Source organism: Nyctereutes procyonoides, unplaced genomic scaffold (assembly GCF_905146905.1).
Source record: "Nyctereutes procyonoides isolate TBG_1078 unplaced genomic scaffold, NYPRO_anot_genome, whole genome shotgun sequence".
In the NCBI taxonomy this organism is placed as follows: Eukaryota; Metazoa; Chordata; class Mammalia; order Carnivora; family Canidae; genus Nyctereutes; species Nyctereutes procyonoides.
The window spans coordinates 20,238,256-20,260,376 of NW_026575147.1; the positions used below are offsets into that span (position 1 = coordinate 20,238,256).

The window sequence follows — 22,121 nt, forward strand, 5'->3', positions numbered from 1 at the left end:
AATTAGGGAGGCAGGGAGCAAAAACCCCAGGTTACAACCGTCCATGAGGAGGCATTTGCCAAGGCTGTAGACAAACGGGCTACTGAGCGGTAAAGTAGCAGCAGGAGTTGGCAAGAGGCCGTAGGTATTAGGTGAAGAAGAGAGGTCGAAGATGATTCTAATGTTTTTATAACACGGACAGCAGAAAATTGGCGGCAGTGGGTCCGTTTGGAAAAGGGGAGAATTCGAGAAAGGCAGGCTAAGCTGTTTTTGCCTTGTGTAATTTAAGATGTCAGCCAGATGCTCGATGTAATCTATGGAAAGATGCTATACTTAGCCTGACTCGAGAGGGAAAGTTCAGATGCCACCAACACAGGTTACTGTGGCACATATACATTTCTCTGTCAAATGAGTAATCTCGGAAAATTATTCTCTCCTCGATTCTTACAGCCATTTCGGAGCTGCCGGACTACGTTTCCCAGGATGCCCTCCGCCACGCCCCACTTCGCGCCTCCCGGGTCCCGTGAGTCTCCGGGCACAGAGCTCCGCCTCCGCCGTCGGGGGCGGGGCGACGTCCGATTCCAGGGGCACCGGATTACGCACTTCCTCCAGGGGCTGGGGAAATGAGTCGCTGTGTGGCGGGTTCGAGTCCCGCCTCCTGACTTTCGCCCCTAGCCCCTGAGTCCCGAGCGGGGCGCGTCCGCCGGGTAACCTGTCCACGGCCAGGGGCGGTGGCACACCTGGGACTTCACCATGGAGGACTACCTGCAGGGTTGTCGAGCCGCTCTGCAGGTAACGAATCCCGGTCTGTGGCTGTAAGGAATGGAGCATGAGGTCCAGGAGGAGCGAAGATGTGGGATCTGGGGAGCCCGGATGGTGTGTGGGGAGCGGGCTTGGGACCACATCAGGTTGGGGCCAGAGGACCGAGGAAGGAGAACCTAGCCTTGGGGAGTGCTGCTCAGTCTCCCGGCTTTTGGCCCCCGTCTTTGGGGTCTCCCCAAGGGCTGGGAGGAGGACCTGCATCCCAGCCTCTGCTCGCTGTTGCCCGGGTCCGTTCCGTGAAGCGGTGAAGGGCTGTGCCGTCGCCAGTCGTGCCCCCCCTTCCTCTTTCCGCCCACTCACGGGGGCCTCCGCGGCCGGCTGGCCTCCAGGTGAGTCCCGGGGTACCAGGGAGCCTGTGCCCACGGATTAAGCCTCAGAAGAGCTGTTTCTGTCTGGCGGGCCGCGCTCATTCTAGATGAGAGAATCGTGGTTTTACTTTTAAATCTGTTTTTAAGCTAAACGTGCTCAATGCCTCAGGCAGATCTGTCGTTGACCAAAAACTTGCATTCCTTTGCCTCCAGTTTTCTTCTGTGGCCTTAACTCACATAAATTATATAAGAAACCACTCCCCCCCCCCCCCCCGCCTGGGAGGGCTAAACAAAGTGTGTTTGGAATCAAAGCTATAAGCTTGACTCCTGAATGCTTTGTGGCTTATTTTTGGTACTCTGAGCTCGTTGGAATCTCCCAGCTGAGTTGACCACCCGTCAGGCCGCATCAGGCTGCTGTTACCAGTTAGCAGCTAAGAGCTGACCAGAGAGAGGCTCTAGGAGGTCACCTGGCTCCCCTACTTCAAGTTACACTGCCCATATGGAGACCTAGACAGATGGCTGACAGGTGCTTTCTTTGAAGTGTCTTAAACTCTGCACATTCCCCAGGCGGATAGATTCTGGTCTTTGACAAAATCCTAGAAATCACCTGTTTCCTACTGCCCACTCCGCTGCTGGCGTAAATGACTGTCCTCACCTGAAGTATAGGGACAAAAGACAATTTTAATATTAATTGCACTAGATTATTCCTTTTGGGAAAGTTGATTTAATGCATAGGGCGATTTGGAAGTAATTCATTTGGTTACGTCTGATTTCCACCACAGGGAGCTCATTGGAGGACTAAGGTAGAATCTTTATGGCACTCCAAGTGCTAAGCAGGTGAAATGTTTGCCCCCACAGTAACGCAAACTACAGGCCTCCTTTCCACCATTTGGATGGAAACCTCACCAAATAGCCTTTTATTAGCATCTATGCTTTAGAGTTCCCCTGGGTTAACTATCTTCTACAGCAATATGGAGCTGAAGAATACTGGATTTTTCCAGTATTGCTGGAATCCTGACCTTTTTTTGCCTACATTCATCCCCAAGGAGCAAGATCTAGGTCTTTGTTTTTCTGAACTTGTGAAGGTGAGGTTGTATCTTAGAGTTATTATTACACAACCTAGCCAGGGCTGGAAGAAATGAAAAAATCGGACTCACAGAATGTTAGTGGAGGAACTGGTGGCAGGACACACAGGTGGTCGCCAATAATTTAGATAGGTTTTATTATTATTATTTTAAAGATGTATTTCTTTTTTTTAAGATTTTATTTATTTATTCATAGAGACACAGAGAGAGAGAGAGAGAGAGAGAGAGGCAGAGACACAGGCAGAGGGAGAAGCAGGCTCCATGCAGAGAGCCTGACGTGGGACTCGATCCAGGGTCTCCAGGATCACACCCTGGGCTGCAGGCGGCACTAAACCACTGCGCCACTGGGGCTGCCCAGGTTTTATTATTCTTTTTTAAAGATTCCATTTATTTATTCATCAGAGACAGAGAGAGGCAGAGACATAGGCAGAGAGAGAAGCAGGCTCCATGCAAGGAGCCCGATGTGGGACTTATCCGGGATACGCCTCTAGCCAAAGGCAGACGCTCTACTGCTAGGCCACCCAGGTGTCCCTAGATAGCTTTTAATTATAGAATAGTAAATGCATACAGTGAAAAAATTTAAATACAAGAGAGATGTGAAATGAAAAAGAACAAGATCTTTTTTTCTTCTCCCCATCCAGTTCCCCAGAGGCCTCACTGTTGTTTTTTGGTAAAGAAAGACATGATTTAGCCAGAGATTCTATTTAAAGTTTGGGTGTTTCCGTTAGGTTAACTCTTTGGGAAATGTGAATGCTTGACTTTTACATGGGAGAGAGACAGCTTATAACCCACCAACTGTCCTGTTGATAGCATATTTTTTTCTCTGGCATCTGATACCAGAGAAATTTTTTACAGCCTCTGCCACAACGATAGTAGGATGTTCCATTTAAAAGAAATCCTGTTTAACTAAATGTCCTATTCATGGTAACTCATCTTTTAATTCTAGTAGGGAAAAACCTTTGCTTCAGGATGGAGCTGCAATCTAGTGTAGTATTCATCCAGCGGCCTTCGGATGATCTGTGTTGTCTGCACTGCTCAACACATAAGGCAGGAATCGGAAGGCAGGAATCAGGAGTGGCTGCTGTCCTTCAGACATTACAGTCCTTTCGTCAGTATCTGTACCATTGTGCTGGGAGAACTCTATCTCTGGCTCCCTATTTCTCTCTCTTTTTTTTTTTCTTAAGATTTTATCCATCCATTCATGAGAGACACAGAGACACACACACACACACAGGCAAAGAGAGAAGCAGGCTTCGCTCAGGGAGCCCAGCGTGGGACTCAATCCCAGGTCTCCAGGATCAGACCCCGGGCTGAAGGCGGCACCAAACTGCTGAGCCACACGGGCTGCCCCCTCTCTTTTTTTTTCCCTCCCTTATTAACTATTTTGTAGAGTAGGCCACTAGACTGTATTCAGCTTCAGAAGGAAAGTTGGGTGCCTTTTCCAGCCTTAGAGCCCATCCTCACTCCCCGCATTGAGGCCAGAAAGAACATCAGAATACAGTCATTGTGACTTGTGGGTTTGGGTGTTTTGTTTGTTAGGAAGAAAAGTTTGTATTTACATGGGGCTTTCAGAATTGTATTTCTTGCATTGGCAGCTCAGGTTTCCTCATGTTCTAAGTATAGCTATATCTGCCCTCAGCTCTTCCTCTCTCATGGTCAGAAAAGTGAGGCTGTTTGGCTTGTGCTGTCAGCTGGTAGAGGATAGGGTAGAGATGGGGTGTTAAGAGTTACATATGTTTTTCCTTTTTTAAAAAATTATTTATTTATTTATTCATGAGAGACACACAGAGAGAGGCAGAGACACAGGCAGAGGGAGAAGCAGGCTCCCTGCAGGGAGCCCGATGTGGGACTCCATCCCGGGACTCCAGGATCACTCCCTGAGCTGAAGGCAGATGCTTAACCACTGAGCCACCCAGGTGTCCCAGTATTATCATTTTTAAAACAAAAGATGAATCTTAGGCCCAAATCCCACAACAAAGTAAGAAGCAGAACCCGGATTCAACCCTATTCTGTGGTCTCTTCAAATAGCAGTCCTGGTGCTTTCTTTCCCTTTTTAAAAAAAAAAAAATTATTTATTTATTCATGACAGACACAGAGAGAGAGGCAGAGATACAGGCAGAGGGAGAAGTAGGCTCCATGCAGGGAGCCTGACGTGAGGGACTCATCCCTCTTGGGTCTCGAGGACCACGCCCTGGGCCGAAAGTGTCACTAAACCACTGAGCCTCCCGGGCTGCCCGGTTCTGGTGCTTTCTGATAGAGAAGAACAAACACGGTGAAGGGCAAAGCTGAGAATACACACAACATATTTTGTGGGTGAGAAATAGAAGGGACAGGCTAGGGCGGCATTGGGCCCTGAAAGGGAAGGTACCGCCACCATAGCCCCTGCTCAGTCCAGTTCCAAGAAAAGCTAAAAGCCCTGGAGGATTCCTTTTGTATTCATTCCTCTGGCTACTATCTTGGCTTTTTTGCTTAGCCTTCTCTCTGCGCTGGGGATCTGACCGCTTCTGTTCCAACTGGAGTGGCACTCATGTGAGTGAGTTTGGGAAAGTTTCTTCAAGGGCCCAGGACCAGGTCTGTCCCGCTTGCTCTGCCTTTTCTCCTTTCCTTGTACCTTTTTTCTTCCAGAGTCAGAACCATATGGCCGCTCGTGTTTATTACACAGTTCCCTTTCTGGGCAACACGGTGCCCCCCATACTGCTTCAGTGAGCACATTATCTCTGTAGCCACTTCAGATGCTTTGTTGTCACTTTGGTCCAGAGTCATCTGGGCAGTTCTTGATGTCCAGGAAACAGGGGGACCTTCTCTGGTATCAGGAGGAGGAATTGCAAGTTAAAGGAGTTACTATAGGACTAAATTCTCATATTATGTGGAAAAAGATTTTATTTTATTTTTTTAAAGATTTTATTTATTTATTCATAGAGACACAGAGAGAGAGAAAGAGGCAGAGAAACAGGCAGAGGGAGAAGCAGGCTCCATGCAGAGAGCCGGACGTGGGACTCGATCCAGGGTCTCCAGGATCACGCCCCGGGCTGCAGGCAGCGCTAAACCGCTGCGCCACCGGGGCTGCCCAAAAGATTTTAATATTAAAAAGAATCTCCCCTCTCCCATACTGTTCATTACTAGTGGGTCTGGGCAGCCACCCTTGTGAGGTAGGCTTAGAGAAATGGGTGCAGAATTTCCCCCAGAGATCATTTCTGCACAACCTCGATGGGTAGTAACCTCTGCTTTTTGTACTTCTGAGGAGTTATGAGTAGGAGAAGCGTGAAAAGATGGTTTAAAAATAAAAACCTGGGATGTATGACTGGCTCAGTTGGAAGAGCACCTGACTCTTGATCTCTGAATTGTCTGTTTGAGCCCCATGTTGGGTGTAGAGATTACTTAAATAAATAAAACTTTAAAAAAAAAAAACCTGTCTATTTCCTGGAGAGGGTAATTTAAGCCACCTGAAGTCTTCTAAAATTGTACCTTTCTGGGGGAGAGAGGGGAGTGGGTAACAGCCAAACAGGCAAGATGATTCTGGGTTTGCCTAGATTCCCTTTCCTCCTATCACTACATTACTTAATAACTGTTGCTTACTGCGCTTTGCTTCTTTGGACCCCTTTCTACTTTTCAAAACTCTTGCATCTAGCAAATCTTCCTTGATATTGAAGAAGTCAGGGTGTTTGGATTTTCACCTCCCTATAATCCAGTAGTTCTCAGCTGGCAGTGATTTTGCCCCCCAAGAATATTTGGCACATCTGGAAACATGGATTGTTATGACTGAGGGTGATACTGGCATCTAGTGGTTATAGAGTCCAGGCATACTGCCAAACATCCTCCCATGCACAGCCCCCACAACAAAGAATGATCCAGTCCAAAATGCCAGTAGTACAGAAATTAGTAAACTCTGCTATAACTGGTATGTCTGATTTTGTCTCTCATTCCTTCCTCTGTTAGAGGCAGCCTGAGATAGTAGCTCAAAAGTAAACCGGTAAGAAAGAAAGAATTCTGCCCTAAGCTGAGCCACGGACTTTATGGTCTCATTGCATCTGGCAGGATGCTCATTCCTGCAATGAAATAATAATTCTTGGGATGCCTGGGTGGCTCAGTGGTTAAGCATCTGCCTTCATCTCAGGGCATAATCCTAGAGTCCCGGATCGAGTCCCACATCGGGCTCCCTGCATGGAGCCTTCTTCTCTCCCTGCCTATGTCTCTGCCTTTCTCTCTGTGTCTCTCATGAATAAATAAATAAAAATCTTAAAAAAAATAGTTTTTTAAAAAAAGAGAATAATTCTTTTTTTAATATTTTATTTATTTATTCATGAGAGAAAGAGAGAGGCAGAGATACAGGCAGAAGGGACAAGCAGGCTCTATGCAGGGAGCCCGATTTGGGACTCGATCCCAGGTCTCCAGGATCACACCCGGGGCTGCAGGTGGCACTAAACCACTGTGCCCCCCGGGGCTGCCCTGAAATAATCATTCTTAAAATACCTATCTCTTTGGGTTGTTTTGAAGATTAAGCGGTTATTTCAGGGGTGCCTGGGTGGCTCAGTCGGCTCAGTGACTGCCTTCAGCTCAGGTCATGATCCTCAGGGTACTGGGATCAAGCCCCACATTGGGTTCCTTGCTCAGCAGGGAGTCTGTTTCTCCCTCTGCCCTTCTCCCTGCTCCTGCTCCCTTTCACTCTCAAATAAATAAAATCTTTTTTTTATAGCTTAATATATTTTAATAGCAAACTTACAGGAACAGCACAGAAGACAGACAACATTAAAAACATGTAGTTGCATGTAGGACAACTCAGAAAAGTAGTGAGGGCAGCCCAGTGGCGCAGCGGTTTAGCGCCACCTGCAGCCCGGAGTTTGATCCTGGAGATCCAGGATCAAGTCCCACATTGGGCTCCCTGTATGGAGCCTGCTTCTCCCTCTGCCTGTGTCTCTGCCTCTCTCTCTCTCTCTGTATCTCTCATGAATAAATAAATAAAATCTTAAAAAAAAAAAAAAAGTATAGTGAATGGATGGAATCTACTGTATGATAAAAATGCTACAAACACCAGTTAGTTTGCCATCAATAAGAAATTTACTTGTTGGGATCCCTGGGTGGCGCAGCGGTTTGGTGCCTGCCTTTGGCCCAGGGCGCGATCCTGGAGACCCGGGATCGAATCCCACGTTGGGCTCCCAGTGCATGAAGCCTGCTTCTCCCTCTGCCTATGTCTCTGCCTCCCTCTCTCATTCTGTGTGACTATCATAAATAAATAAAAATTTAAAAAAAAAGAAATTTACTTGTTAATAAATAAAATCTTTAATAAAATAAAAGTTCCAGGGCACCTGGCTGTCTGAGTCAGTGGAGCATGCAATTTTTGATCTCAGGCTCATGAATTCGAGCCCCACATTTGATGTAGAGATTACTTTAAAAATGATAATGAATTATAAAACTAAGCTATAAAAATAAAAGTTCCAGCAGCAGCAACTGTTCTTGTTTTAATCTGAACCTGCTGGGGAGAGTGTCCAAGCCTGGGTAGTAAGAGAGTTGGTTATATTTGGTTATTATTGAGGATCCTCTGGGCTGGAGGAGTTTTCATGGACTGGATAACTGGATCATGGACTAAATTTTATTTTTACCTTTCTTTTTTTTAAAGATTTTATTTATTCATGAGAGACACACAGAGAGAGGCAGGCAGAGACATAGGCAGAGGGAGAAGGAGGCTCCATGCAGGGAGCCTGATGTGGGACTCGATCCCGGGACCATGGGATCATGCCCTGAGCCGAAGGCAGATGCTCAACTGCTGAGCCACCCAGGTGTCCCCCCCACCCTTTTTTTTTTAAGATTATTTATTTACTCAGAGACACACAGAGAGAGGCAGAGACCTAGCAGAGGGAGAAGCGGGCTCCCTGTGAGGAGCCCAACGTGGGACTTGATCCCAGGACCCTGGGATCACGACCTGAAGCGAAGGCAGATGCTCAACTGCTGAGCCACCAGGTGCCCCTTTACCTTTATTTTCAAGAGCTCTTCACCTCTCATGATTTAGAAGTATAAGGATGCTTTTCCCTATTTTGAAAACAGGGGAGCAAATAACCCCAACAAACAGGTTGATCTGGTTTGAATATGTCAGCTACCCAGCTGCTCTATCTTTGATTTCTTGTGTGCCCAAAAAAGCATAAGAAGTGAGAGAATTATTTACTGCATTTTTTTTAAATAAAGATTTTATTTATTTATTTGAGAGAGAGAGAATGAGTGTAGGGGAGGAGAGGTGAGAAGTAGGGAGAGAAGCAGGCTTCCTGTTGAGTGGGGAACCCAACACAGGGCTGATCCCAGGACCCTGAGATCATGACTTGAGCCGAAGACAGGTGCCCTGGGCCACCTAGGCACCCCTGCTGCTGTTCTATTTTAAGTTAACAATCAAGGAGACCTGTGTAGTAGAACAGGTACTTTCTACTTACTGGATATGTGTGAAATGCTTAAACTTAGCTGAACACGGGGGGGCCTTTCAGCTAATATCCTCACCTGTGAAATGAGTACCCATAAAATTATATGACCTGCCTTCCCTGTGAAGATCAGTGAGAATGTGTGTGAAGCCCTGTTCAAGTATAAGGTAAACGGAAATAGATAAAGATGCCTCTGCTAGTGTCCCATTCTCCTTCACCAGGAGTCCCGGCCGCTGCATGTTGTGCTGGGAAATGAAGCCTGTGACTTGGACTCCATGGTGTCAGCGCTTGCCTTGGCTTTTTACCTAGCAAAGGTGAGTACTTAGCAGCAGAGTCCCTAGAATGAAAAGATCTGGGTCCAAGACCCAGCTCTGCTACTTGACACTATTTAGTCTTGGGTCAGTTAAATTCCTTAACTTTGCTGAGTTTCAGGTCACCATCTATAGAATCGGAAATGATACTATTTTGCAATGTTGCTGGGGGGATGAAATGAGTAGATGTATTTTGAAGAATTTTTAAAAATATATGTTATTTATTTATTCATGAGAGACACACACAGAGAGAAGCAGAAACATAGGCAGAGGGAGAAGCAGGCTCCATGTAGGGAGCCCGATGTGTGACTCGATCCTGGGTCCAGGATCACGCCCTGGGCCAAAGGCAGACGTTCTACTGCTGAGCAACCCAGGCATCCCTATTTTGAAGAATTGAAGTCATAAAGCAATTCAAACAGTTTATTATTGAGTTCTTCTTGGGTACCAGCGATCTCATGCCCAGGTCAGCTCTTGAAGATGGATAATCCCTTCTCTGCTCATGGAAAAGAGCTAGGTCTTTTCCATGAGTTATCTTGTTGTCCTTGGTGTTATTCTAAGGTGAGAGGGCAAGAGATGTCCTTTTATTTTTACCAATTGGGTAGTTGTGGCATTGAAAAAGGCAGTGACTTACCCAAGATCATATCTCCTTTGGTCCCAATAATCTTGTTACTTTTCCTATTTATTCCAAAACATTGCCCTGTGTTCTTTTCACTTTCCTTATACAGACGACAGAGGCTGAGGAAGTCTTTGTGCCAGTTTTAAATATAAATCGTTCTGAGCTACCTCTACGAGGTGACAATGTCTTCTTCCTTCAGAAGATTCACATTCCAGAGTCCCTCTTGATTTTCCGGGATGAGATTGACCTCCACGCCTTGCACCATGCTGGCCAACTCACCCTTATCCTTGTTGACCATCATGTCTTACCCAAGTAAGTAAAAGGAAGTTGAGCTGATACTTATCATGTGCCGTATTGAGCTCTGATGAGTAAGAAATAAAGAGAGGAAGACAGAATTTCTGCTCTTGGGGATCTCACAAACTAATTGTAATTCCTGGGTCATATGAGATACAGAAAATACTGTCAGTTCTCCAATTATGCAACTAACAAAAAGAAAGAGAAACATGGAAAGGTTAAACTAAAGGAAAACTCAGAAATCATTTTAATCTGCTTTTGGTATCATTATTTCATGGCAGACTTATTGGAATAGAAGCCTTTGAATAATTGCTGTAATTCTATTTTTAATTTTTAAAAGGCAAAATTATTTCCTACATAAGGCAGTATCTCATTAGTGTCATTGTGTTGAATGTTAGGTGTGTGATAACCAACACTCTAGAGGACAAGAGGTGCATAAAGGTTGGAGTAGTTAAATATACTTGAGGGGAGTGGAGAGTGTGAGGAAAGGTCTCCTGAGAGAGTTGACCCTTGATCTCACTCTTGAGTGTTAGCTCCTGGAGTGGGGAGGCAAGGTAGTTAGTTAGGAAAAGAGTATCTGGGCAGAGAGAGGAATTAATATAAGCAAAGTCAGGCAAGCATGAAATAACATGGTGAGTTGGGAGACCTGGAATTTGTTTTGCATGGCTGGAGCATAAAATGTGACAGAGAAGTAGGACATAGGAAGTGGTTAGACTAGGGAGGTAGGTAGGTGGGGGTCAGATCCTGGAGATGCTATAGGAAACTCCTGCCAAGGAGACTAGACTAAATTGTTAGGGTAGTGGGGAACTATTGTGAGTTCTGTTTATTCTGGATCCTAACAATCAAATTTACATTTTCAGATGATCATTCAGCCACTTTGTGAAGGACAGCTTAGGGAAACTGAGAGTATATCTTTGGTTAGGAAACTGTTGGAATAATCCAGGTAAGAGATACTGAGGGCCTAGAATAAGGCAGTAGCAGAGGATTGGAAAGGTGGGGTTGGGTAGGGATTAAGATAGAAGCCATAGGATCTGGTGAACTGCATGGAATTTGGGCATTAAGTGGATTGAGATGACAGGAGAGATGTAGATGTTGAATGCCAAAGGTGTCAAATCAGAAAAGCAATTCCAAAGGACATCAAAGACGTGGGAAAGATACTTGTAGCTGATACTTCACCAAATTCACTTATATACTATTTGATGACTTCAGTTACAACATGAAAGAAAAGAATTGAGAACAGTGAGGCAGAAGTAGAAGTGACCAAAGTTTTGAGTGTTTGCCTAAAATGTGCATTTTCCTTAACGGGTGAGGTAGAGCTTTGGTTAGACCCAGCTGGAGTGCCCCTGCCTATCATTCTTTCTCTTTTCCCCACACAGAAGTGACACAGCCCTAGAGGAGGCAGTAGCAGAGGTGCTAGACCATCGGCCCATAGAGCAGAAACACTGCCCTCCCTGCCATGTTTCGGTTGAGCTGGTGGGGTCCTGTGCTACCCTGGTGACTGAGAGAATCCTGGAGGGGGCACCAGAGATCTTGGACAAGCAAATTGCAGCTCTTCTGCATGGTGAGGCTGGCTTTCAGGGTGGCTTTCAGATAGGGAGAGTGGAACAGTCTAGACTCTTCCGGCTTGATCATACCCACTCAAAGCTATCCAGTCCATTTCAAAGGCTGAGTCCTTTCAGGGGACAATTAAGCATTAAAAGGCTGTGGAGGGGATCCCTGGGTGGCGCAGTGGTTTGGCGCCTGCCTTTGGCCCAGGGCGCGATCCTGGAGACCCGGGATCAAATCCCACGTCAGGCTCCCGGTGCATGGAGCCTGCTTCTCCCTCTGCCTGTGTCTCTGCCTCTCTCTCTCTCTCTCTCTCTCTCTGTGTGTGACTATCATAAATAAAATTAAATAAATAAATAAATAAATAAATAAATAAATAAATAAATAAATAAATAAATTAAATAAATAAATAGAAAAAAAAAAGGCTGTGGAAAAAGCAAAAAGGACGCACAGGACGACAGACCTAGAAGCTGCCTATTGTAGCTTTATATAATAGAAAGAGAACTAGCCACAGAAGCAGAAGATTCTAATACCATTCCTGTCCAGAAGATACTTATATGATCTTGAACAAATTTCTTAACCTTTCTCACTTTCATTTTCTCCATTTGTTAAAAAGAGAGAGAGAGAAAGAGAGAGTTGGACTAGAGTATCTCTTCCAATTTCTAAATTTCTTTTTTTTTTTTTTCAATTTCTAAGTTTCTTTAATGGAATTTGGCCTAAGGAAGGGAGGTCATCTCTCTCTGATTGGTTTCAAGATCTCTGAGGATTGGGGTGCTCAGGCACCCCTTTCTGCCTTTTCCCATTTTCCTGCCTACTTTTTTTTTTTTTTTTTTAGGAATCCAACTTGGTTTCCTTTTTTTTATTATTTTTTATTTATTTATGATAGTCACAGAGAGAGAGAGAGAGAGAGAGGCAGAGACACAGGCAGAGAGAAGCAAGCTCCATGCACCGGGAGCCCGATGCGGGACTCGATCCCGGGTCTCCAGGATCGCGCCCTGGGCCAGAGGCAGGCGCCAAACCGCTGCGCCACCCAGGGATCCCTCCTGCCTACATTTTAATTTGGATTTGGGAGGTCTTACTCAAGGCATAGTCCCAGTTTCTTGTTTTGTTTTTAGTGAGTTTGCCACATAGTCTTCTCTGTATCTGGTTTGAGAGTTATGTGTGTCCTAGTGGTTGCAAATGGAGGGCTGTAGGATTTGAGTTCTGTCTCTCGTCTCCATAGGAACAATCATCCTGGACTGTGTCAACATGGACCTGAAAGTTGGAAAGGCAACCCCCAAAGACAACAAATATGTGGAGAAACTGGAGGCCCTCTTCCCAGATCTGCCTAAGAGAAATGACATCTTTGACTCTCTACAAAAGGCAAAGTTTGATATATCAGGTATGAAATGGTAAACTGACTTCTCTCCCTTTCACTTGTTCATTGTATCTTTTTTTTTTTTTTTTTTTGAGAGAGAGAGAGAGCCCACATACAGGGTGGGTGGGACACAGAGGGAGAGAGAAAGAGAGACACTCCTAAGCAGACTCCATGCTCAGCATGGAGGCCAACATATACCTGAGCTCACAACCCTGAGATTAAGACCTGAACCAGAATCAAGAGTCAATTGCTTAACCAGCTGAGCCACCCAGGCACCCCAATTTTTCGTTGTATCCTTGAACACCATTGAAACAATTTCAGGGGCCCCTGGATGGCTCAGTCAGTTAAGCACCTGCCTTTGGCTCAGGTCATGATCCCAAGGTCCTGGGATTGAGCCCTGTGTCAGGTTCCCTTTTCAGTAGGGAGTCTGCTTCTCCCTCTCCCTCTGCCTGCCGTTCCCCCTACTTGTGCGCATGCACGTGCTCTGTCAAATAAATAGATAAAATGTTAAGGAAAAAAAGAATTTCAGAGCGTAAATAATGATTTAAGCTTTATAGCAGAGAGAACAAAAGTAGTGTGTGAGTCTGATCATGAAATAATCAATCATTTACTAGATTGTTCTATCCTGGCTGTTGGGTAGGAAGAGGAGAAATATATTAAGAGTGTCAAGTTTCTGCTAATCAGAAAGTATAGGTATATAAGTAAAATCTGCTGAGGGAATGCTAATTATCTGAGTGGGATCTAGTTGATTATTTAGGGAAGCAGAAGAAACATTGAGGGTGAATATACAAATGATAAAAGAGGAGAACAAAAAAAAACTTCCATAAGTTTTTACCTAGATACCACCTGTTGACATTTAAAAAAAAGGAAAGAAAAGTACCATATGTCCTTGTAGAAAGTTAAAACTCTGCACAAAGGGAAGTGGCAAAAGCATCTCTTCTTCAATCTTCTCTCCAAGGTCCCTTGCTCTAGAGGGAACTGTTGTAACTCCAGTATTTAAAAGAATTTTTTATTATGTAATTACACTCTCGGTTATCTCCCCTCTCAAAGAGAGGGCGTGTTTTTCCTCATTCTTGACCTGTATTGGTGTCCTCACCTTCCTGGTCTGGGGATCCTGGGCTCTCTTGTTTGATCCCTGGTCTCACATCCATTGTCTAGGACTGACCACTGAGCAGATGCTGAGAAAGGACCAGAAGACCATCTCCACACATGGCACCAAGGTGGCCATTAGTGCAATATATATGGATTTGGAGGTAAGAACAAAGTGTAGGCGGGAACAGAAAGGTTTCGGTTATGTGTGTAACCTTGCCCCTCACTCTTGGCTCCCCTCCATAATCTATCTTGTACTTGTGTACCTTTTGTCATGTCTGCTGTCATTCCCACAGTCCATGATCTCTCACTGCACAACCGCGAGAGCCTGCATACTGTTTTTCCCTGCCTCTGCTTTTATACCCCTACAAACCATTCTTCCCACAGGAGCTAGAGAGATCTCTTTATAAAGATGTAAGTCTGAAAAAATACAAAACAAAAAAGCAAAACAGATGTAAGTCAATCACAGCAAACCCCTCCCTCTGCTACTTTTCCATTGTAGACCTAATAGAGTCTACAGGCCATACTGTGGATTATAGGGCCCTCCTTGATCTGACCCTCATCTGTCTCTCTCTCTGACCTCATCTCCTAGCCCTGCTTCTGCACTCACAGTGCTGCAGCCACACTAATTTTCTTTCTGTTCATGGGAACCATTAAGCTCATTCCCACCTCAGGGCCTTTGCACTGGCTTTTCCCTTTGCAGAGCTGGCTCTTCTTATCACTCAGGTCTTAATTCAGATGTTTCCTCTTTTAAGAGGTCTTTCCTGACCATTGTAACTAACATAATATCCTCTGTGCTCAAAAATCCCTAACAATTTTTGAATTTTGTTCAGAGCACCAACTGGATTAAGGTAATCAGTTCCATGGATTCCTTTTTTATTGTCTTTTTTTTTTTTTTAAGATTTTATTTATTTATTCATGAGCGAAAGAGAAGCAGAGACATAGGCAGAGGGAGAAGTAAGCTCCATACTGGGAGCCTGATATGGGACTCGATCCCAGAACCCCGGGATCACACCCTGAGCTGAAGGCAGACACTCAACCACTGAGCCACCCAGGCATCCCTCCTTGTTTATTGTCTATATTCCTCTGCTAGTTTATCAGCTCCACCAGAGGTGGAACACCCTGTTTCTTTTGTTTCTGCTATGTCTCCAGCACCTTTGATAGTGCCTGGCACATAGTGGGTCCTCAGTAAATTCTGTTGAATGGGTGACTGAATATAGCTTTGATGATGGTATTTTACTACCTGGTTCCATGTCGTGCTCATTTAAATCATTCAACAACCTGGTTTGCACACAGTCTCTCATAGTCTGTACAGCTTCTTACTAAATACTATGTAAAAATACTAAATAATTTCAATAAAACAAAAGAGCTCAGTCTCTTCCCCTGCTGCCTAGTGTGGAAAACAAGCCCAAGAATAGGTTTGGGATGCCTGAGTGGCTTAATGGTTGAGCATCTGCCTTTGGCTCAGGTTGTGATCCCGGGGTCCCGGGAGCAAGTCCTGCATTGGGCTCCCTGCTCAGTGGGGTCTACTTCTCCCTCTGCCTCTGTCTCTGCCTCTCTTTCTGTTTCTCATGAATAAATAAATACAACCTTAAAAGAAAAACAAAGAACACACAAGATTTGCCAAGTAGCATAAATGGACTCAGTACAAATCGACACAGAAATGCCAAGGGTAAAGTAAAGCCCTGATCTGAAATTGCTGGTGGTATTATTCAATGGAGAAATACTGCATGAGACTTTGGAGAAGAGTAGAGATTGACAAAAATAAATAAAGAGCCCGTGTCTGTTGTTTTTTTTTTGTGCCCCATTGCTCTGTTTTAGAATAAAAATACCTCTGGGGCAAAGACCTTGCTTGCCTAACGGCAAGAGCAGGAAAGCCTTGTACATGCCAGGCATATTACATACATGATCATGCTTTCATTTTTAAAACAATCACTTTTGGTGAAGGTTTAGTCCTTATTTTACAAATGAGGAAACTCAAGTCTGAGGAGCTTAATATAATTCCTTAATCATAGCTAATAGGTCAAAGAGCTGATTTTCAAACCAATTCTGTCTGAACCCAAGGCCAATTTCTCCCTTCTACCTCCAGCCTCCCAGCACCATAGACAACACAGAGTAAGTGTGAGGTACTTTTTTTGGGAGTACAAGCCCCAAGTTAACATGGAAAGAAACTCTTTGTAAGCATGTTTTGTTGCTGGTGACAAGGAGGGTCCAGCTGTAGCCCTTATCACTGCCATTTCTTTTTCAGGCTTTTCTGCAGAGGTCTGGCCTCACTGCAGATCTCCATGCTTTCTGCCAGGCTCACAACTGTGATGTCCTGGTCACCATGACTATCTTTTTCAACACTCAAAATGAGCCAGTGCGGCAGCTGGCTATTTTCTGTCCCCATGCAGCGCTCCGAATGACGGTGAGTCTGTCCCTTCTCCAGCCCGAGGCCCCTACAGAGCTTTGCTTATAAGCACCATTCTATGCTGTAAAGTTCTGTCCTTGGAGGCCACCCAGATTGCTCTGTTCGTTGATTGGATGACTCTTGATTTATGCTCAGGTCATGATCTCATAGGCTGTGGGATCGAGCCCCTCATTGGTCTTAGCACTCACCTGGGGGTCTGCTTGGGATTCTCTCCCCCGGCCCCTCCCCGCCGCACACCAGCACACATATGTACGCACTCTTTCTCTCTCTCTCTCAAATAAATAAATAAATCTTAAAAAAAAAGACCTGTGCTTTGTTCTTGTATGTACACTGAAGTCCCTTGAACCATTTCCAGAATCTTCCCTCCTTGCTTTTCCACATTTTCTCTTTATGTAAGTATCCTTAATTGTACTGCTGTTGGGCAGCCCGGGTGGCTCAGCGGTTTAGTGCCTGCCTTCGGCCTGTGGCGTGATCCTGGAGATCCGGGATCGAGTCCCACATCAGGCTCCCTGCATGGAGCCTGTTTCTCCCTCTGCCTGTGTCTCTGCCTCTGTGTGTGTGTGGTTTTTTTTCTTTTTTTTTTTTTTTTAAGATTTTTTTTAAAAATTTATTCATAATAGACATAGAGAGAGGCAGAGACACAGGCAGAAGGAGAAGCAGGCTCCATGCAGGGAGCCCGATGTGGGACTCGATTCCGGGTCTCCAGGATCACACCCTGGGCCAAAGGCAGGCGCTAAACCGCTGAGCCACCCAGGGATCCCCTCTCTCTGTGTCTTTCATGAATGGATGAATAAAATCTTTTAAAAAAAAATTGTACTGCTGTTGAGAAAGAGAGATTTCAAAGAGAATTAGAAACACAGTTCCTGTTTAGAAGGAACTTGAAATCAGATTAAAAGGCAGTGTTATAGGGGCACCTGGGTGGCTCAGTGGTTGAGTGTCTGCCTCTGGCTCAGGTCTTGATCCTGTGGTGCTGGGATTAAGTCAGGCTCCCTGCAGGGAGTCTGCTTCTCCCTCTGCCTATGTCTCTGCCTCTTTCTCTGTGTCTCTCATGGATAAATAAATAAAATCTTAAAAAATAATAATAATAAAAGGCAGTGTGATAAATCTAGAGTTAAAACATGTTTCTTGGTTTAATCATTAATTCCTCATCCCTGAAAATCAGTTTCTTTCATTTCACCCTATTGCCTTAAAAATGGGAAACACAAGAGAAGCCTTTTCTACTACTTAATTAATCATGCAGGGATGAATTACTGTATCTACCACTAATTCTGTAGAGAAGGGATCTAAGAGCAAGTTTGTTTTCTTTCCTGAACCATTAGGCCACTTTTCCCACTTCTTCCCCTTTCTTTTCCTCTGTTGGTTACTGATTAGCCCAGGGAAGAGTATATTTTTATTTATTTTTTAAGAAGTTTTTTTAAATTTTTATTTATTTATGATAGTCACAGAGAGAGAGAGAGAGAGAGAGGCAGAGACATAGGCAGAGGGAGAAGCAGGCTCCATGCACCGGGAGCCCGACGTGGGATTCGATCCCGGGTCTCCAGGATCGTGCCCTGGGCCAAAGGCAGGTGCCAAACCGCTGCGCCACCCAGAGATCCCCAGGGAAGAATTTAAAAGTGGGCTTAACACAGTCCAGAAATGTTTGGGGTTTCTTGGACTGTGTGAGGACTGCTAAAGTCTGCATATAGCCAGATTATCTTTTGCATCCATAGAAGATATGTCATCCTTTCTTCTCTTCAGGAAGCAGATGTAATTTTATTCAGTAGAAGGTGCTAGTGTGGCACTGTGGAAAGAACTACAGTTTTAAAAAGCAGACGGACATGGTTTCTGTTCCAGATTTGCCACTTATCTGCTCTTTGAGCTCAAGCAAGTCAGTTGACTTCTGAGTCTGTACATGGCATAACACCACCCACTGATTAGTCTGATATGGTCATTAAACATAATATTGGGGGTGTCCTGGGTGGCTTAGTTGGTTAAGCGTCTGCCTTTGGCTCAGGTCATGATCCCAGGGTCCTGGGATTGAGCCCTACATCGGCTCTGCTCAGTGGGAAGCCTGCTTCTCCCTCTCCCTCTGCCTGCCATTCCCCTTGCTTGTATTCTCTCTCTTTCTGTCAAATACATAAAATATTTTTAAAAAATAAACAATATCGTGTATAAAGCACATTGCTGGGCACAGAGCATTTGCCAGCATTTGCTGGCTCTTACTAATCATGTCATAAAGGAAAGGGTGCTCTGGCCATAGAAGTGCTTCTCCCCACCTTCTTCCTCCCACACCAGCTCTGGGCTGTTCTCTGAAGCTGTACAGGTGGCCAAAGTCTTCCCCCCCTCACAGGCTGCCTTTGTCCTGGGAAATGGGAATCCTCTTTTCACAGTGTGCCCTGCCATTTCCTCTTCCTCCCTCCTATGTTAGAAATTATGTATAGAAGAGTCTTTAGAATACTGGCTTTGGGGACGCCTGGGTGGCTCAGCAGTTGAGTATCTGCCTTCAGCTTAGGGCATGATCCTGGGCTCTGGGATCAAGTCTCACATTGGGCTTCCTGTGGGAAGCCTGCTTCTCCCTCTGCCTGTGTCTCTGCCTCTCTTTCTCTCTCTCTCTCTTTCTGTCTCTCATGAATAAATAAATACATCTTTAAAAAAAAAATACTGGCTTTGGTGGCAGACCTGGGTTCAAGTGTCAGTTTTGCTTCATTCAAACTATGACCTTAGGCAAGCTATTCATCCATCCACCTAAGCCTCTGTTTCCCTACCTGTAAATGAGGGTAATACTAATACCAATCTTATAAGGCAGTTGCGATGATTAAATGAGATAATATTTGTGAATGGGCAGACTCGGCACCGCGCCTGGCATACCTTCCACCCCCACTTTGATCTATTCATTCTTTCTGCATCGGTCTTGTCCCTGACCTCAGTCTAGATGCTTGTCCCATTCTAGCTAAGGACAGAGTTCAAGTTTTTAAGCACTTGAAAACAACATTAGGTCAGGAGCTGAGGAGGTCCTGAGTTGTGGTTCATACTCTCCCATCATCTACTTGATTTTGTTCAAGATAATCTCTTCAGGCTTGGGTTTGCTTCAATAAAATGAAAATATGATCTCAAATGTTTCTTCTGTTTCCAGCTGCTATATGTATTAACTAATGTGCCTTTTTTGGAAGCAATAAGATTGAATTCTGGATGATTTAATTTAAACAAATGTTTCTCGGGACGCCTGGATAGCTTAGTGGCTGAGCATCTGCTTTCGGCTCAGGTCATGATCCTACGATCTTGGGATCAAGTCCCACATCAGGCTCCCCACAGGGAGCCTGCTTCTCCCTCTGCCTATGTCTCTGCCGCTCTCTTTCTCTCATGAATGAGTAAATAAAATCTTTATAAATAAATAAATGTATGTGTATGTATATATGTTTCTTTGTAAAAGAAGCCTCTAACTTAGAAACCACAGCTGTTTGCTTCCCCACCTTATGTACCATCTCCCCATCTTGTCTCCTCTTTAGATCTGTGGAGTTCTGGAACGCTCCCACTCTCCGTCCCTGAAGCTGACCCCTGCCCCAAGCACCCACCCTCACCTCCAAGCCTATCTTCAGGGCAACACCCAGGTCTCTCGGAAGAAACTTCTGCCTCTGCTCCAGGAGGCCCTGTCAGCGTATTTTGACTCCATGAAGATCCCTTCAGGGCAGCCTGAGACAGAGGGTGTGAGTAGGGAGCAGTCAGACAAGGAATTGGACAGGGCAGGTAACTCCCTGGTACCTGGACTGAGTCAAGATGAGGAGGAGCCTCCACTGCCCCCCACGCCCATGAACAGCTTGGTGGATGAGTGCCCTCTGGATCAGGGGCTGCCTAAACTCTCAGCTGAAGTCATCTTTGAGAAGTGCAGTCAGATCTCTCTATCACAGTCGACTGCTGCCTCCCTGTCCAAGAAGTGACTGCTGGGAGGGGACGGGATGGTGAGAGAGGTTGCTCGAACCATTTGAAATGCATGTTTTGAGATGTACCGGCAGTCCCATCTTCATTGCTCTAGGATCTGGTGTACTGTGTTCACGTACTGGGGAGAAGAAAGAAGCGAAAGAAAACAGCTGCTTCAGGGATGGCTTCCTGCCTTTCCCCCAGATCTCTACCAATCAGACAAATTGTATTTAATTTAATTCTTCAAATCTGCACTGACTCTCCTTTGTTTCATTTACCAGGGGTACAATGTGATACCACAGAGTTCCAGCAGAGCAGTACAAAAAGGTGTACCCCAGAAGTGCCCTCAATAAGAGTCTGTAACAAAACCAGCATTTCACGTGGAACCAAATATTCATTGTGTCCATGTGTTCATTTATGCTCATATTGATTCAGGTATTTATTGAATACCTACTTTTAGCTAGATAGAAAATAAAAGTGTGCTTTGCAAACTCCTATTTCAGTTTTCAGACTTCTGCAGAATCTAGCTCCATGATTCCTCTTTCTGACCCCAGTTAGGTGATAGTATCCAAAGCTGAGATGGTTGCATTTGTATTCTGGGCTTATGACTCTTTTAAGATCCTTGCGGAGCAGTCAGAAGCCATTATCTTCTGTCCTGGTCAGCTGACCTGGCTCTCAGTTTCTTTGGATTCCTCTGTCCCAGAGCCACAGGGGTCCCAGAAAGACCCAGAAGACTCCTTGGTTCTTGAGAGTTCAGGGGACACCCAGGAAAGCCTTAAGATCACATAGGCACTCTTCTCAGCAGACAGCAGGCCTTTGCGGCCTGTCAATTTCTTGTCCATACTGTTCTCTTCTTGCTCACGTTGAAAGGAAATATGGAGTTCTGATATCAACTGCCATGAACTATGTGTCTCTTGGTAAGACACTTCATTTCTCTAGGCCTCATTCACCCCATCTGTAAAAACTAAGGATCTGGACTAGATGTTCTCTAGTATTCTGTGATCTGCCTCCTGTCACCATCACTTCTCTCCTTGCTTCTCTCTTTGTTTCTGTTCTCCCTGGGAATGCTCAGGGTGACTGAATTGTCTGTATTTATATGTGATTGTACCAAGGGACTCAGCCTCACGTAGCATGTACAGGGGTATGATGCCTACCATAGTGATCCGGCAGAGAGTTCCCCCACTACTTGTTCTGCATGTGTAGACTCCCTTTTCCCTTCAGACTGACCTATTCCCCCTTTTCCTACCTCACAGCCCAACTCCATGTAAGTTGCTAGTGGTTCCACTGAACAGTAGGGTATGTGAGACAGTTTTGGCATGACGTCTTCAGTATGAGGGGGATGGTGTGACTTCACTTTGAGGGGATGATGTCTGTAGCCATTGGAAGGTAAAAATAGTGGTGTGATTACTGAACCAAAGGAATTTGTTTTGTAACTTGGGTACTTTATTTTGCATTTTGTTAAAGTATTAAATACATTTTTTTCCCTGTTTGGGGTCTTATTGTCTCTTTTTACAACTATAATCAGGCCTTTCCCTCTGATAATGGTTTCAGCTTCCTCAAGATTCATCTCCCTTCTTCCTGCTGTATAGAATGTCTCCCTTCATTAACTTTTTGAGAATGAAGAGCAACAGTCTTCCATCTCTCCTCATCCTTGGCCTTTCATTTGTTTCCTCTTCCAGAACCCTCTTACTAACTGCGTTCCTAGTCTTGCTTATGCTTGAAAACATAGTCTTAAAACGAAAATGTTTTTTTACCATTGCCTTTTTTTTTTTAAGCAGCTTCCAGGGACACCTGGGTGGCTCAGCGGTTGAACGTCTGACTTCTGCTCAGGGCATGAACCCGGGGACCTGGGATCAAGTCCCACATCAGGCTCCCTGCAAGGAGTCTGCTTCTCCCTTTTCCTATGTCTCTGCTCCTCTCTCTCTCTCTGTCTCTCATGAATAAATAAATACAATCTTTAAAAAATTTTTTTAATCAGCAGCTTCCAGGAGGTTATAAGGAGTCTGGAAG

General features: G+C 45.0%; 1 protein-coding gene across 4 annotated transcripts; it reads left to right on the forward strand.

The window, feature by feature from the left end:
- Positions 1 to 457: 457 nt before the first annotated feature.
- PRUNE1 (prune exopolyphosphatase 1) lies at positions 458 to 21,600 on the forward strand. Of its 4 annotated transcripts, none has more exons than XM_055312100.1 (8): positions 460 to 771; positions 8,817 to 8,909; positions 9,632 to 9,834; positions 11,193 to 11,377; positions 12,584 to 12,742; positions 13,877 to 13,971; positions 16,056 to 16,214; positions 19,703 to 21,600. In XM_055312100.1, the coding sequence occupies exons 1-8, from the start codon at positions 733 to 735 to the stop codon at positions 20,129 to 20,131; spliced, it is 1,362 nt and encodes a 453-aa protein (XP_055168075.1). In that variant the 5' UTR covers positions 460 to 732; the 3' UTR covers positions 20,132 to 21,600. The 4 variants fall into 4 exon arrangements, with proteins under 4 accessions (XP_055168077.1, XP_055168075.1, XP_055168076.1 ...); XM_055312101.1 differs by lacking the exon at positions 460 to 771 and adding an exon at positions 780 to 1,130; XM_055312102.1 differs by lacking the exon at positions 16,056 to 16,214 and having other exon boundaries at positions 458 to 771.
- Positions 21,601 to 22,121: the final 521 nt, after the last annotated feature.

Coding starts and splice junctions, on each gene's coding strand:
- PRUNE1 (XM_055312100.1), top strand. CDS start 733: ATGGAGGACTACCTGCAGGGTTGTCGAGCCGCTCTGCAG. Junction 9,835..11,192: donor GACCATCATGTCTTACCCAA/GTAAGTAAAAGG, acceptor TTCCCCACACAG/AAGTGACACAGCCCTAGAGG. Junction 12,743..13,876: donor GGCAAAGTTTGATATATCAG/GTATGAAATGGT, acceptor TCCATTGTCTAG/GACTGACCACTGAGCAGATG.